This window comes from Oncorhynchus keta, chromosome 8 (assembly GCF_023373465.1).
Source record: "Oncorhynchus keta strain PuntledgeMale-10-30-2019 chromosome 8, Oket_V2, whole genome shotgun sequence".
Lineage (NCBI taxonomy): Eukaryota > Metazoa > Chordata > Actinopteri > Salmoniformes > Salmonidae > Oncorhynchus > Oncorhynchus keta.
This window is the reverse complement of record NC_068428.1, coordinates 36,030,813-36,046,054: the sequence shown is the minus strand read 5'-3', so window position 1 is coordinate 36,046,054 and position 15,242 is coordinate 36,030,813. Positions and strand designations below refer to the sequence as shown.

The 15,242-nt window shown below is 46.9% G+C and overlaps 1 protein-coding gene across 3 annotated transcripts in view; it reads right to left on the bottom strand.

The window, feature by feature from the left end:
• Positions 1-6,112: 6,112 nt before the first annotated feature.
• LOC118379751 (sodium/potassium/calcium exchanger 4-like) overlaps positions 6,113-15,242 on the bottom strand; it is a 51,695-nt gene continuing 42,565 nt past the window's right edge. For 2 of the 3 annotated variants that reach the window (XM_052524118.1, XM_052524116.1), the window contains exons 13-17: positions 14,960-15,126; positions 14,618-14,732; positions 14,313-14,425; positions 11,560-11,625; positions 6,113-8,514 (exon numbers count right to left, since the gene is read on the bottom strand). In XM_052524118.1, coding sequence (XP_052380078.1) covers positions 8,365-8,514; positions 11,560-11,625; positions 14,313-14,425; positions 14,618-14,732; positions 14,960-15,126 — 611 coding nt within the window. In that variant the 3' untranslated portion in view covers positions 6,113-8,364. Of the gene's footprint in view, positions 8,551-11,559; positions 11,626-14,312; positions 14,426-14,617; positions 14,733-14,959; positions 15,127-15,242 lie in introns of all 3 variants that reach the window. The other variant, XM_052524117.1, reaches the window with a different exon arrangement.

Below are 15,242 nucleotides of genomic sequence, written 5' to 3'. Positions count from 1 at the left end.
TTCTAGGACGGCAGTCTGACTGAATGGATCAGTCTGACTGAATGGAAAGGACTTCTAGGACGGCAGTCTGACTGAATGGATCAGCAGGGAATGGCAGGACTGGATCAGAGAAGGACTTCTAGGACGGCAGTCTGACTGAATGGATCTGAATGGCAGAAGGGACTTCTAGGATGGCAGTCAATGGATCAGGAGAAGGGACTTCTAGGACGCCAGTCTGACTGAATGGATCAGCAGAAAGGACTGGAGAACTTCTAGGACGGCAGTCTGACTGAATGGACGGCAGTCTGACTGAATGGATCAGCAGAAGGGACTTCTAGGATGGCAGTCAATGGATCAGGAGACTAGGATGGAAAGGACTTCTAGGACGCCAGTCTGACTGAATGGATCAGCAGGAAGAAAGGGACAGTCTTCTAGGACAGTCTGACTGAATGGATCAGCAGAAAGGACTAGGATTCAATGGATCAGGAGGGAAGGAGGAGTCAATGGATCTAGGACGGCAGTCTGACTGAATGGATCAGCAGAAGGGACTTCTAGGACGGCAGTCTGACTGAATGGATCAGCAGAAGGGACTTCTAGGACGGCAGTCTGACTGAATGGATCAGCAGAAAGGACTTCTAGGACGACAGTCTGACTATATGTACCAATGGATCGAGCAGGGGAATTAAATTCAGTACGAGTCATCCCTTTATCTTGGTGACATCATTTTACAAGGTACAACCAAGGAATTAGGAATTGGGTAATGTTGACATTATGTTGACATTAACTTTTTGTACATAGTTTCTCTGAGGCACTCAAAGTTTATTTTTTTTAATTTTTTATTTTACCTTTATTTAACCAGGCAAGTCAGTTAAGAACATATTCTTATTTTCAATGACGGCCTGGGAACAGTGGGTTAACTGCCTGTTCAGGGGCAGAACGACAGATTTGTACCTTGTCAGCTCGGGGGTTTGAACTCGCAACCTTCCTAGTCCAACGCTCTAACCACTAGGCTACGCTGCCGCCCCAAAGTACACTACAACAGGCAACAGCAGCCCAGTATGCCCACCATCCATCACTTTGAGCAGAGCAATTTGCAGAAACAGCAGGACCATGTAAAAAATAACAGAAAAACAAACAAAAACAAAATGTCCCCAAAATACTACCACAGAGCTGGCTGGAAGAACAACATTTTTCTCCAGAAGCGCAGTTGGATTGCTAGATCTATATAGGCCAAACTTCTAAACAGTCTAGGCCATTCTCTCAGGATTTAGACAGGAGACAAATAGGAGAGAGCGAGAGCAAAGAGATATTCATGAGATAAAGCAGTCCAAACGGAACGCTTGTTAGGGGCCATTGAGAAGAAGAGGATCTTCAGAGCACAAGATCACAGTAGAGAAGAGGGGACTAGAAGAGAGAGAGAGAGTGAGAAAAGCTTGTTAACAGTGAAATACTAGCCAAGAGGCTGTCTCGTTAGAGGAAGACACATCACTGGCTACATTGGGTCATATATGCTGCAAGATCCAGATAGTCAGATCCCTGACGTGATGCGCGTGGATGGAACAAGAGATGGTCACCCATCTTGGTGAAAAAGATTAGATCTAACAAAGTTAATATTGAAATGGAAAGGCAGTTGGAATGGAAACGGAGCTATGCTTTGGCATTAGAGTTTCACTTAAAGGGATAGTCCAACCATATTACAAAATTATATACTAGTTTCCTTACCCTTTAAGCAGTCTGTCCTTTTGTAATTCGAGATAACTATCCCTTTAAGTTAAACAAATAGTCTGCCAAAACTAAAGAAGTTTCCATTAGGTTAGTGTAAATCAATTGAAGTACACTGCTCAAAAAAATAAAGGGAACACTTAAACAACACAATGTAACTCCAAGTCAATCACACTTCTGTGAAATCAAACTGTCCACTTAGGAAGCAACACTGATTGACAATACATTTCACATGCTGTTGTGCAAATGTAATAGACAACAGGTGGAAATTATAGGCAATTAGCAAGACACCCCCAATAAAGGAGTGGTTCTGCAGGTGGTGACCACAGACCACTTCTCAGTTCCTATGCTTCCTGGCTGATGTTTTGGTCACTTTTGAATGCTGGCGGTGCTTTAGTGGTAGCATGAGACGGAGTCTACAACCCACACAAGTGGCTCAGGTAGTGCAGCTCATCCAGGATGGCACATCAATGCGAGCTGTGGCAAGAAGGTTTGCTGTGTCTGTCAGCGTAGTGTCCAGAGCATAGAGGCACTCCAGGAGACAGGCCAGTACATCAGGAGACGTGGAGGAGGCCGTAGGAGGGCAACAACACAGCAGCAGGACCGCTACCTCCGCCTTTGTGCAAGGAGGAGCAGGAGGAGCACTGCCAGAGCCCTGCAAAATGACCTCCAGCAGGCCACAAATGTGCATGTGTCTGCTCAAACGGTCAGAAACAGACTCCATGAGGGTGGTATGAGGGCCCGACGTCCACAGGTGGGGGTTGTGCTTACATTCCAACACCGTGCAGGACGTTTGGCATTTGCCAGAGAACACCAAGATTGGCAAATATGCCACTGGCGCCCTGTGCTCTTCACAGATGAAAGCAGGTTCACACTGAGCACATCTGCCAGACGTGACAGTCTGAAGACATCGTGGAGAACGTTCTGCTGCCTGCAACATCCTCCAGCATGACCTGTTTTGCTGTGGGTCAGTCATGGTGTGGGGTGGCATTTCTTTGGGGGGCCGCACAGCCCTCCATGTGCTCGCCAGAGGTAGCCACACTGCCATTAGGTACCGAGATGAGATCCTCAGACCCCTTGTGAGATCATATGCTGGTGCGGTTGGCCCTGGGTTCCTCCTAATGCAAGACAATGCTAGACCTCATGTGGCTGGAGTGTGTCAGCAGTTCCTGCAAGAGGAAGGCATTGATGCTATGGACTGGCCCGCCCGTTCCCCAGACCTGAATCCAATTGAGCACATCTGGGACACCATCCACCAACGCCACGTTGCACCACAGACTGTCCAGGAGTTGGCGGATGCTTTAGTCCAGGTCTGGGAGGAGATCCCTCAGGAGACTGTCTGCCTCCTCATCAGGAGCATGCACAGGCGTTGTAGGGAGGTCATACAGGCACGTGGAGGCCACACATACTACTGAGCCTCATTTAGACTTTTAAGGACATTACATCAAAGTTGGATCAGCCTGTAGTGTGGTTTTCCACTTTAATTTTGAGTGTGACTCCAAATCCAGACCTCCATGGGTCGACAAATTTGATTGATTATTGATTTGTGTGATTTTGTTGTCAGCACATTCAACTATGTGAAGAAAAAAAAGTATTTAATAAGAATATTTCATTCATTCAGATCTAGGATGTGTTATTTTAGTGTTCCCTTTATTTTTTTGAGCAGTGTAGTTAAGTTAAGGGAAAATGGAAGGCAGTGATGGTCAGGCAGCTCTTACATGATGCTCACGCTTCATTTCTGGACAGGACTGTCTTCAGTTAGACACCAGCAGACCACTAGGTCTGAAATTACTATTACTATGGGTGAACCCAAGTACCGTAGCAGTTCACATGAAAATTCTGAAACAGTTTGACTGCTGATACGTATTCAGTGAAAACTAAGTATGCTGCGATCAAATACTAGTTTCTACAAATGTCTGCCCTGCTAGAGCTGCCCTGGTCAACTGTAATTTCTGTTATTGTGAAGTGGAAACGCCTCGGAGCAACAACAGCTCAGCTACGAAGTGGTAGGCCATACAAGCTCCCAGAACGGGACCGCCTGTCCTCGGCGCAACAACAGCTCAGCTACGAAGTGGTAGGCCATACAAGCTCCCAGAACGGGACCGCCTGTCCTCGGTTGCAACACTCACTACAGAGTTCCAAACAGCTTTGGGAAATGGGTTTCTACAAGCCTAAAATCACAAATGTGAGTTTGGCAGATGCCAGGAGAATGCTACCTGTCCAAATGTATAGTGCCAACTGTAAAGTTTGGAGGAGGAATAATGGTCTGGAGCTGTTTTTCATGGTTCGAGCTAGCCCCCATAGTTCCAGTGAAGGGAAATCTTAAAGCTACAGCATACAATGATATTCTAGACTATTTTGTGCTTCAAACTTTGTGGCAACAGTTTGGGGAAGGCCCTTTCCTGTTTCAGCATGACAATAACCCTGTGCACAAAGTGAGGTCCATACAGACATGGTTTTTCGAGATCTGTGTGGAAGAACTTGACTGGCCTGCACAGAGCCCTGACTTCAACCCCATCGAACACCTTTGGACCGCAGACTGCAAGCCAGGCCTAAATCACCCAACATCAGTGCCCGACCTCACTAATGCTCGTGGCTGAATGGAAGCAAGTCCCTGCATCAAAATGTTCCAACATCTAGTGGAAATTAGTAGAGGCTGTTATAGCAGGAAAGGGGGGTGGCAACTCCATATTAATGCCCATGCATGTAGACACACACTACAGCTGAGAAATACAAGTCAAAGCACAGTTATCAAATCCATACTAAATTGCTACATTTAAGTGACTTTTAAAAAATCTGGTATTCAAGGAGAGACATTTTCAGGAATTCTTTTTGCAATTTAATTTTTTCACATTATTGCTTTACAGTAAAATGCATTGGTTGGATATGTCCAGTATAGCGAGACAATACATTCATATAAGTTATACAGATGTTTTCGATAAATGTTTCATATGAACTAACTTTACATTAAATATATTATCATTATGTTTTATGTCTCATTTTTATTGGTTGACAAATGACTCCCACATCACATTGAGCTCACAGTGCATCAGGTCGTTTCATTCATTCAATAGAATTACATACGGCTCCACTCTGGTGTTGAGAAGTCATAATTATTGAACGTGTGTGTGTGTGTGTGTGTGTGGGCAACATTTTCATAGTGCAAAAAAATAGTTGCTGAGTGCAAAAAAAATTCAGTAACCCTCTATAATCTGTTAGTTTGACAATTAACTTTTCTTCAACAAGGTGTGCTATAAAGAGATGATTTAACTATAGTTTAGTACACAGAGCAATACAGTCTTAACACACACTGAGGAAAAGTTAAATTAAATCACACTACTAGATTATAAATGAGGTTCATGGTCATTTTTGCCAGGGGGGGTGTAGATTTGTGCACTTTTATTTTGTACAACAGTTTCCATACAATCTGTATTTTCGATGCAGAGCTATGACATTTATGGCATCTGAATTCTACTTCTTTTTAAACAGTGATAAAGTTGTGGCAGATTGCCCAGAGAATTATTCCACGGTGACGTGTGTGGGTGTTAGATGAGTTAGGATAGTCAAGCAGGAAGAGCAGTGTGACCTGCTGTGGTGAGGTGTATTCATTAGGTGCAGACCGTTACAAATAGTTTTGACTGTTGCAAAACATTTATTTAACGGAAACCGTTTACTCTAGGAACCAAACAGGGAGGGACCTACCTGAATTTGTCCAATAGAAACTCTCGTTTTCGTTGCAAAACATTATCCATTTAAAGTAAACAGTTTCAGTTTCAAAACATTTTGCAGCAGTCTAACTAATGAATACACCCGTTGTCACCTCTCAGAACCTGGCACCGAGGGCCCAATTTAAAGCAACCCCTAGACCCTATACACTAGTGGAGATCTGAGAGGATTTGACTGGTATTAGCGCAATATGGTGAAACTACTGAGCAATGTGGAGCGATTACTGACAGCTGTTAAACACTCAACAAGTACCTAGGGCGTAGGGTCTAGGGGTCCATTGGGGATTGGACCAAGGACATGACCACACAGGTGTTGTACACCGCTCATAACCAAGACAAACAAAGGGAAATGTACAAAGGAAATCAGGTCTACTCTTGACCCAAAAAGCAAGCATCATATGTTCAAAAAATATCTATGTATGTACAGTTAATAAGAACCAGTGAAAAGATTAAGAATGCAGTGATCGTTGCAAAGAAGACAACAATGAGAATCAGAATGGCACTAGCAGAGAACACTATGGGGAAAAGACCCACTGGGGTATATACAGAGCAGTGGGGGTAACTGCTATAAACTGATGGTCCAGAAGGGGGGGGGGGTTCAGAGAGAGCATCGGGGTGTGATGAGGAGAAGGGAGGATAAAGAGGGGGGCAGTAGAGTCTTGAACACAGCGAGTCTACCCCCCCAGGGTATCAGTTTAGGGGTCCTGCTACTAAAATGTCTGCTCCTCAGGTCCTTACAGGTCCATACAGAGTGGAGATCTCATCTCACAAAGTTCGTCCATGGAGAAGGAAAACTTCCAGAAAGTTAAGAGGATTCTGGACTAAACCATCTGTAGCCAGCCTGGGGGGGTGTTTCCCAGCAGGAGTCCTTCCCCTCCGCTCCTCAGGTAGAGTTGGTGATTGAGTAATGCCCTTGTACCAGAGGGTCGGACTCCCCCGCACACAGAATCTCCAGTTCCAGAACCTTTCCTCCATGTCCTCTGGCTCGGTCCCTTAGCGGGTCATTCAGACCAGTGAGCTCATATTAACCACTAACATTATGGCAACACCAAAGGAGTTCCTCCAGAGTCCAACACACATTACGTTGAGATTGCATATACAAGTACCTGCTGCCAACACAAAGGGAAAGAGAAGTCCTCATCTTTAACACTCCCCTATCTCTCTTTAACACTCCAAGTCTCTCCAGCTTATTGTAGACTAAGTTCCTGCAGGTGTTTTTGCATGATGTCAAATGTCTTAGATTGCAGTAGCATGTAGCTGCCGTTTATTTATAAAGTGGTTGCCAGGTGGGGGGGTGGGTCGTGCCATGGAGGAGCCTGCATTTATTGTCCCAACATGCATTGCACTGCAGACAGAAATGGGTATGTGTTCACGATGTTAGAGGTTCAAGTCTATAGGGGATTAGGGAAGGGGGAGGCGGTGAGACCAAGCTGGGCGCGAGCCTGCAAGTCAGCACACACCCTCGTCATTCTCTCACACAAACACACAGTACATACACAACCCCCCCCACACACACACACAGGAAGCACTATTTGATTCAGAAAGTAGGACAGCTCTGCTTGTTTTAAAGTGCAATATCTACATGTAATTCAGAGAGAGAACACCTATGTCGCCCCCTACTGGATCTGCGGAGGCTCCAGATATTCCCTGATAACCAAACGGCTGTGGTTGCTTGAGACCCCTGCCATGCAGATAGATCAGTGAGGGGACATTGCCCCCTGGTGGTCAAAAGGGGTCGAGCAGACAAAAGAACAGACCGAATCCCATCTGTAACACGATACATATACATGCTACTGTCCAAAGACGTCCGAATATGGACACCGTCCAAAAGGTTTCTCCCAACTCTGGAGCAGGTGTTTTTTCTCTTCATGGTTGTGCAGTCTGAGGGTGTGTGTGTGATCTCTCAGAACAAGAAAAAAAAAGGCTGAAATTTCAGCACCACGGATTTTGGAGTTTCCGCCATGAGCTAGACACCACCCTTCGAGGGGGAGCCAAATGTCCTTACAATAAAAGTATTTTCTCTGTGTGCTAATTCATTACTGTGAAACAGGCAATGTCCTTTGTGATTGCAACAAGCTCTCAAAAGTATTTTGTCATTTTTAAACTCTATAAAACAAAAATACGATACAAAAACAAGAAAAAAAAAGATGTTCACAAGTTTTCCATTGTGCTGCAAATATACATGACTCTTCTGGTAGTCAGAGACACAAAGCTTCCTGACAAAATGTCTTGAAGATCTGATGGAGAGAAGAGAAAAGTTAGAGTAGATAGCAGTGAAAGATGAGTGTCTGCTGCAGAGGGGTGGGAAGAAGCAATCTGGAAAAAGTCAAAGTTCGGACTATGTCTGAGGGGTCCAGGTCTGAAAGAGGAGGAGGAGAGTTCCCCCTCCACAGGTTGAGGGTACAAGCAGGATTCGGGGGAGAGGTAGAGTTTTAGGGTGAGGTTGTGTATTCTCCGTAGGGTCTTCGGGTGGATCGGTGGGGTGGGGATGAGAAGAAGGGGGTCAATGTTGAGGGTTAGGACTATAACCCTAACTTGGACAGAGGTATGTTTGGGTTGTTTGTAAGAGGCAGACTACTGTAGGGTTGATTCTAGGGCCTGTGGGGGAAGGCTAAGGAAAGCCAGTCAGACTACAGATCGTGTGGATGGGGAAATGGGAAATGGAATAGTCTGAAAATGGGTCCAGTTCGTTTAATGCGTCTGTCCACTCCTCAGAACAAAGCCTCATGGGAAAGTGAGTCCAAGCACAGGGAAAGAAAATATTTAAAGACCAGGATCAGATCAAGAGGTCAACAGGTCTGTAATGAAAATGAAAGGTGACCTGTCAGACAGGAGATAACCAGGTTTAGTAACGTGGTGGAGGATGGGGAAAGTTGATTGTGATTGGTTGCCGTTAGGAGTTGAGTGGAGCTTCCTAGTTGAGGTGGGCGTGGTCCAGCTACTCCTCCATGCACATGGGCAGGTTGACGAAGGTGAACACGTTGTACTCGATCATGATGGAGAAACACAGGAAGACAGCGTAGAGGACCAGCGTGTAGATACCCAGCTTCAGATCCAGCTTCCAGTGGTTCACATGAATCCCCCCCACCTGCCGAGGGGAACACACACATCATATATAGTCCCTCTGCAGAGGGGAACACACACATCATATATATAGTCCCTCTGCAGAGGGGAACACACACATCATATATATAGTCCCTCTGCAGAGGGGAACACACACATCATATATAGTCCCTCTGCAGAGGGGAACACACACATCATATATAGTCCCTCTGCAGAGGGGAACACACACATCGTATATATAGTCCCTCTGTAGAGGGGAACACACACATCATATATAGTCCCTCTGCAGAGGGGAACAGTACATCCTATATATAGTCCCTCTGCAGAGGGGAACACACACATCCTATATATAGTCCCTCTGCAGAGGGGAACACACACATCATATATAGTCCCTCTGCAGAGGGGAACACACACATCATATATAGTCCCTCTGCAGAGGGGAACACACACATCATATATAGTCCCTCTGCAGAGGGGAACACACACATCATATATAGTCCCTCTGCAGAGGGGAACACACATCATATATAGTCCCTATGCAGAGGGGAACACAGTACATCCTATATATAGTCCCTCTGCAGAGGGGAACACAGTCCATCCTATATATAGTCCATCTGCAGAGGGGAACACAGTACATCCTATATATAGTCCCTCTGCAGAGGGGAACACAGTACATCCTATATATAGTCCCTCTGTAGAGGGGAACACAGTACATCCTATATTTAGTCCCTCTGTAGAGGGGAACACAGTACATCCTATATTTAGTCCCTCTGCAGAGGGGAACACAGTACATCCTATATATAGTCCCTCTGCAGAGGGGAACACAGTACATCCTATATATAGTCCCTCTGCAGAGGGGAACACAGTCCCTCTGCAGATCATATATAGTCCCTCTGCTATATATAGTCCCTCTGCAGGGGAACACAACACAGTACATCCTATATATAGTCCCTCTGCAGAGGGGAACACAGTACATCCTATATATAGTCCCTCTGCAGAGGGGAACACAGTACATCCTATATATAGTCCCTCTGCAGAGGGGAACACACAGATCATATATAGTCCCTCTGCAGAGGGGAACAGTACATCCTATATATAGTCCCTCTGCAGAGGGGAACACAGTACATCCTATATTTAGTCCCTCTGCAGAGGGGAACACAGTACATCCTATATTTAGTCCCTCTGCAGAGGGGAACACACAGATCATATATAGTCCCTCTGCAGAGGGGAACACAGTACATCCTATATTTAGTCCCTCTGCAGAGGGGAACACAGTACATCCTATATTTAGTCCCTCTGCAGAGGGGAACACACAGATCATATATAGTCCCTCTGCAGAGACAGGGGAACACAGTACATCCTATATATCTGCAGCGACAGGGGAACACAGTACATCCTATATATCTGCAGAGACAGGGGAACACAGTACATCCTATATATCTGCAGAGACAGGGGAACACAGTACATCCTATATATCTGCAGAGACAGGGGAACACAGTACATCCTATATATCTGCAGAGACAGGGGAACACAGTACATCCTATATATCTGCAGAGACAGGGGAACACAGTACATCCTATATATCTGCAGAGACAGGGGAACACAGTACATCCTATATATCTGCAGAGACAGGGGAACACAGTACATCCTATATATCTGCAGAGACAGGGGAACACAGTACATCCTATATATAGTCCCTCTGCAGAGACAGGGGAACACAGTACATCCTATATATAGTCCCTCTGCAGAGACAGGGGAACACAGTACATCCTATATATAGTCCCTCTGCAGAGACAGGGGAACACAGTACATCCTATATATAGTCCTTCTGCAGAGACAGGGGAACACAGTACATCCTATATATAGTCCTTCTGCAGAGACAGGGGAACACAGTATATCCTATATATAGTCCCTCTGCAGAGACAGGGGAACACAGTACATCCTATATATAGTCCCTCTGCAGAGACAGGGGAACACAGTACATCCTATATATAGTCCCTCTGCAGAGACAGGGGAACACAGTGCATCCTATATATAGTCCCTCTGCAGAGGGGAACACACAGATCCTATATATAGTCCCTCTGCAGAGGGGAACACAGTACATCCTATATATAGTCCCTCTGCAGAGGGGAACACAGTACATCCTATATATAGTCCCTCTGCAGAGGGGAACACAGTACATCCTATATATAGTCCCTCTGCAGAGGGGAACACAGTACATCCTATATATAGTCCCTCTGCAGAGGGGAACACAGTACATCCTATATATAGCCCCTCTGCAGAGGGGAACACAGTACATCCTATATATAGTCCCTCTGCAGCGGGGAACACAGTACATCCTATATATAGTCCCTCTGTAGAGGGGAACACAGTACATCCTATATATAGTCCCTCTGCAGAGGGGAACAGTACATCCTATATATAGTCCCTCTGCAGAGGGGAACACAGTACATCCTATATATAGTCCTTCTGCAGAGGGGAACACAGTACATCGGGCGGCAGGGTAGCCTAGTGGTTAGAGCGTCTCTGCAGAGACAGGGGGACTATATATGGACATATGCACAATGACATACGCACAATGTCAAATCAAATTTGTGCATATTAACATTTATAAATGATACCCCCAAATTTCATGTGTAAGCAATTACATTTTCCAATTAGTTGTGATTTAAGATGCAGTACACTTATGTTAACTGCACATGGTCCCTTTAAAACAACTACTACAGTGCAACAGCATGTCGTGTTCCTTATCAGCAAATTCATCTAATGACCCTTTCCATTAGCGCAATTCAGCTTATTGCACTTTTTTCTAACGCACACAATCTCTGGCCACAGCCTAATAAATACACTGGCAGATTGGTCAGCGGCAGTCATAGATAATACACTACTGACCGGTCATACTGTGTGTAGAGACTACAACACATGTATAAAATATGCCATATAGCAGACATTTTTATCCAAGTGACTTAGTCATTCGTGCATACACATGTTTTACGTATGGGAGGTCCCATGGAACCCACTACCCTGGCATTACAAGCATCCTGCTCTACAAAAGAGGGTATCTGCTCACCGTCAAAGCCACAGATCCCAGGAGCAACACCACAGAGTAGACCAGTCCTCGACTGTTGATCATGACCTAGAGGGGGAAGGTATAGTGCACGTTAGTTAGACAGGGAATATTTCAATCATGTTTTCTAACTGAAAGTTTAGAATTAGAACAATATTCAACATTCTAAAAGTTGTTCCGACCTCCGTAAAGGCAGACACAGTCAACCTCCGTAAAGGCAGACACAGTCAACCTCCGTAAAGGCAGACACAGTCAACCTCCGTAAAGGCAGACACAGTCAACCTCCGTAAAGGCAGACACAGTCAACCTCCGTAAAGGCAGACACAAAGGCAGACACAGTCAACCTCCGTAAAGGCAGACACAGTCAACCTCCGTAAAGGCAGACACAGTCAACCTCCGTAAAGGCAGACACAGTCAACCTCCGTAAAGGCAGACACAGTCAACCTCCGTAAAGGCAGACACAGTCAACCTCCGTAAAGGCAGACACAGTCAACCTCCGTAAAGGCATTTTAACATTTAAGTCATTTAGCAGACGCTCTTATCCAGAGCGACTTACAAATTGGTGCATTCACCTTATGACACAGTCAACCCCCGTAAACACACGGCTCCAGGTCATAGTCAACCCCCGTAAACACACGGCTCCAGGTCATAGTCAACCCCCGTAAACACACGGCTCCAGGTCATAGTCAACCCCCGTAAACACACGGCTCCAGGTCATAGTCAACCCCCGTAAACACACGGCTCCAGGTCATAGTCAACCCCCGTAAACACACGGCTCCAGGTCATAGTCAACCCCCGTAAACACACGGCTCCAGGTCATAGTCAACCCCCGTAAACACACGGCTCCAGGTCGTAGTCAACCCCCGTAAACACACGGCTCCAGGTCATAGTCAACCCCCGTAAACACACGGCTCCAGGTCGTAGTCAACCCCCGTAAACACACGGCTCCAGGTCGTAGTCAACCCCCGTAAACACACGGCTCCAGGTCGTAGTCAACCCCGTAAACACACGGCTCCAGGTCGTAGTCAACCCCGTAAACACACGGCTCCAGGTCGTAGTCAACCCCCGTAAACACACGGCTCCAGGTCGTAGTCAACCCCCGTAAACACACGGCTCCAGGTCGTAGTCAACCCCGTAAACACACGGCTCCAGGTCGTAGTCAACCCCCGTAAACACACGGCTCCAGGTCGTAGTCAACCCCCGTAAACACACGGCTCCAGGTCGTAGTCAACCCCCGTAAACACACGGCTCCAGGTCGTAGTCAACCCCCGTAAACACACGGCTCCAGGTCGTAGTCAACCCCCGTAAACACACGGCTCCAGGTCGTAGTCAACCCCCGTAAACACACGGCTCCAGGTCGTAGTCAACCCCCGTAAACACACGGCTCCAGGTCGTAGTCAACCCCCGTAAACACACGGCTCCAGGTCGTAGTCAACCCCCGTAAACACACGGCTCCAGGTCGTAGTCAACCCCCGTAAACACACGGCTCCAGGTCGTAGTCAACCCCCGTAAACACACGGCTCCAGGTCGTAGTCAACCCCCGTAAACACACGGCTCCAGGTCGTAGTCAACCCCCGTAAACACACGGCTCCAGGTCGTAGTCAACCCCCGTAAACACACGGCTCCAGGTCGTAGTCAACCCCCGTAAACACACGGCTCCAGGTCGTAGTCAACCCCCGTAAACACACGGCTCCAGGTCATAGTCAACCCCCGTAAACACACGGCTCCAGGTCGTAGTCAACCCCCGTAAACACACGGCTCCAGGTCGTAGTCAACCCCCGTAAACACACGGCTCCAGGTCGTAGTCAACCCCCGTAAACACACGGCTCCAGGTCGTAGTCAACCCCCGTAAACACACGGCTCCAGGTCATAGTCAACCCCCGTAAACACACGGCTCCAGGTCATAGTCAACCCCAGTAAACACACGGCTCCAGGTCATAGTCAACCCCCGTAAACACACGGCTCCAGGTCATAGTCAACCCCTGTAAACACACGGCTCCAGGTCATAGTCAACCCCTGTAAACACACGGCTCCAGGTCATAGTCAACCCCTGTAAACACACGGCTCCAGGTCGTAGTCAACCCCTGTAAACACACGGCTCCAGGTCATAGTCAACCCCCGTAAACACACGGCTCCAGGTCATAGTCAACCCCTGTAAACACACGGCTCCAGGTCGTAGTCAACCCCTGTAAACACACGGCTCCAGGTCGTAGTCAACCCCTGTAAACACACGGCTCCAGGTCATAGTCAACCCCTGTAAACACACGGCTCCAGGTCATAGTCAACCCCCGTAAACACACGGCTCCAGGTCATAGTCAACCCCTGTAAACACAAGGTATTAGTTAACTCAAGGGGCGTATCTCTACAGTCTTAAGTGGCTTCCTCCGGCCATGATGAGCAGAGAACGTCTTATACTATTGAGATGCACTCCTAGTAGACAGGTGGGAGAGAGGGAGCGTCAATAAGGTCAAGGACTCACACAGTACTGAAACAGTCCTTAAAAAAGGTTTTATTCCCCTCTTCAATTTGAGTGTATTCACTTCCAGAAAGATGACTACTATACTACAAATATTTAGTGCATATTGAGCTAAAGTTGTACATCTCTCAGTAGTTCCCTATGCTCTTCTCTGTTCCCTATGCTCCAGGGTGAAGGTATCAGCTTCCACTCCCCCCATCCTAACTAAAAAGCTACACTGATCCAAGATCAGTGTCCGGGGGCAACCTCACCCTACTCCGTTCCCTATAGCTGTTCTTACCTCGGAGCCGTAGCTGACCGCCATGGTCTGTAGTGCCCAAGGAACGCCCAGCCCAACCAGGATATCAAACACATTACTGCCGATGGTGTTGGATACTGCCATGTCACCCAATCCTAAACACAAATAGCTGTCGTTCAAATATAAGCATTTTACATAAAAAACGACCTCCAGAATTAACTTTGAAAAGCCTTAAAGAGTATGGCTAAAGATGGTACATTTCGAAGACCCCCCACCCAATGAAAAAAAGCCAATGACTAGATGTCCTATCAAACAGTTCAGGGAAATGACAGAAAGTAGAGCTGTACCTTGCCGAGCAACAATGAGACTGGCGATGCAGTCTGGAACACTGGTGCCGGCTGCCAGGAAGGTGATGCCCATAATGACATCTGGGATGCCAAGGGTGTAGCCGATGATGGTGACCTGTGACCCACCCCCACACATGTTACGGCTGATAATTGACCAGAACGACAGACAAACAACCCTTGCCGCCCCCCCCACACACGTTACGGCTGATAATTCACCAGAACGACAGACAAACAACCCTTGCCCCCCACCCGTTACGGCTGATAATTCACCAGAACGACAGACAAACAACCCTTGCCGCCCCCCCACCCCCACCCACACACACCCTCTACCCTGAGACTCACCATCCAGACCATGAAGTAGGAGAAGACAGCGATCCAGACGGTAGAAAGGAAGAAGGAGACCATGAAGAACTTCTCCCAGCGAGGCTTCGCACAGTTGGGGATGGTGAAGAACAGGAGGAGCAGCAGGGGCCACGAGATCAGCCACTTGCACTTGCTGCCGATGCCATCTGCAGAACAGCCGTGGAAGATAAAACATATCAAATGTATGTATTTATAAAGCCCTTTTTACATGCAGTCAAAGTGCTTTACAGTAAACCATGGGGCTAAGAGTCTGGAAAAGCAT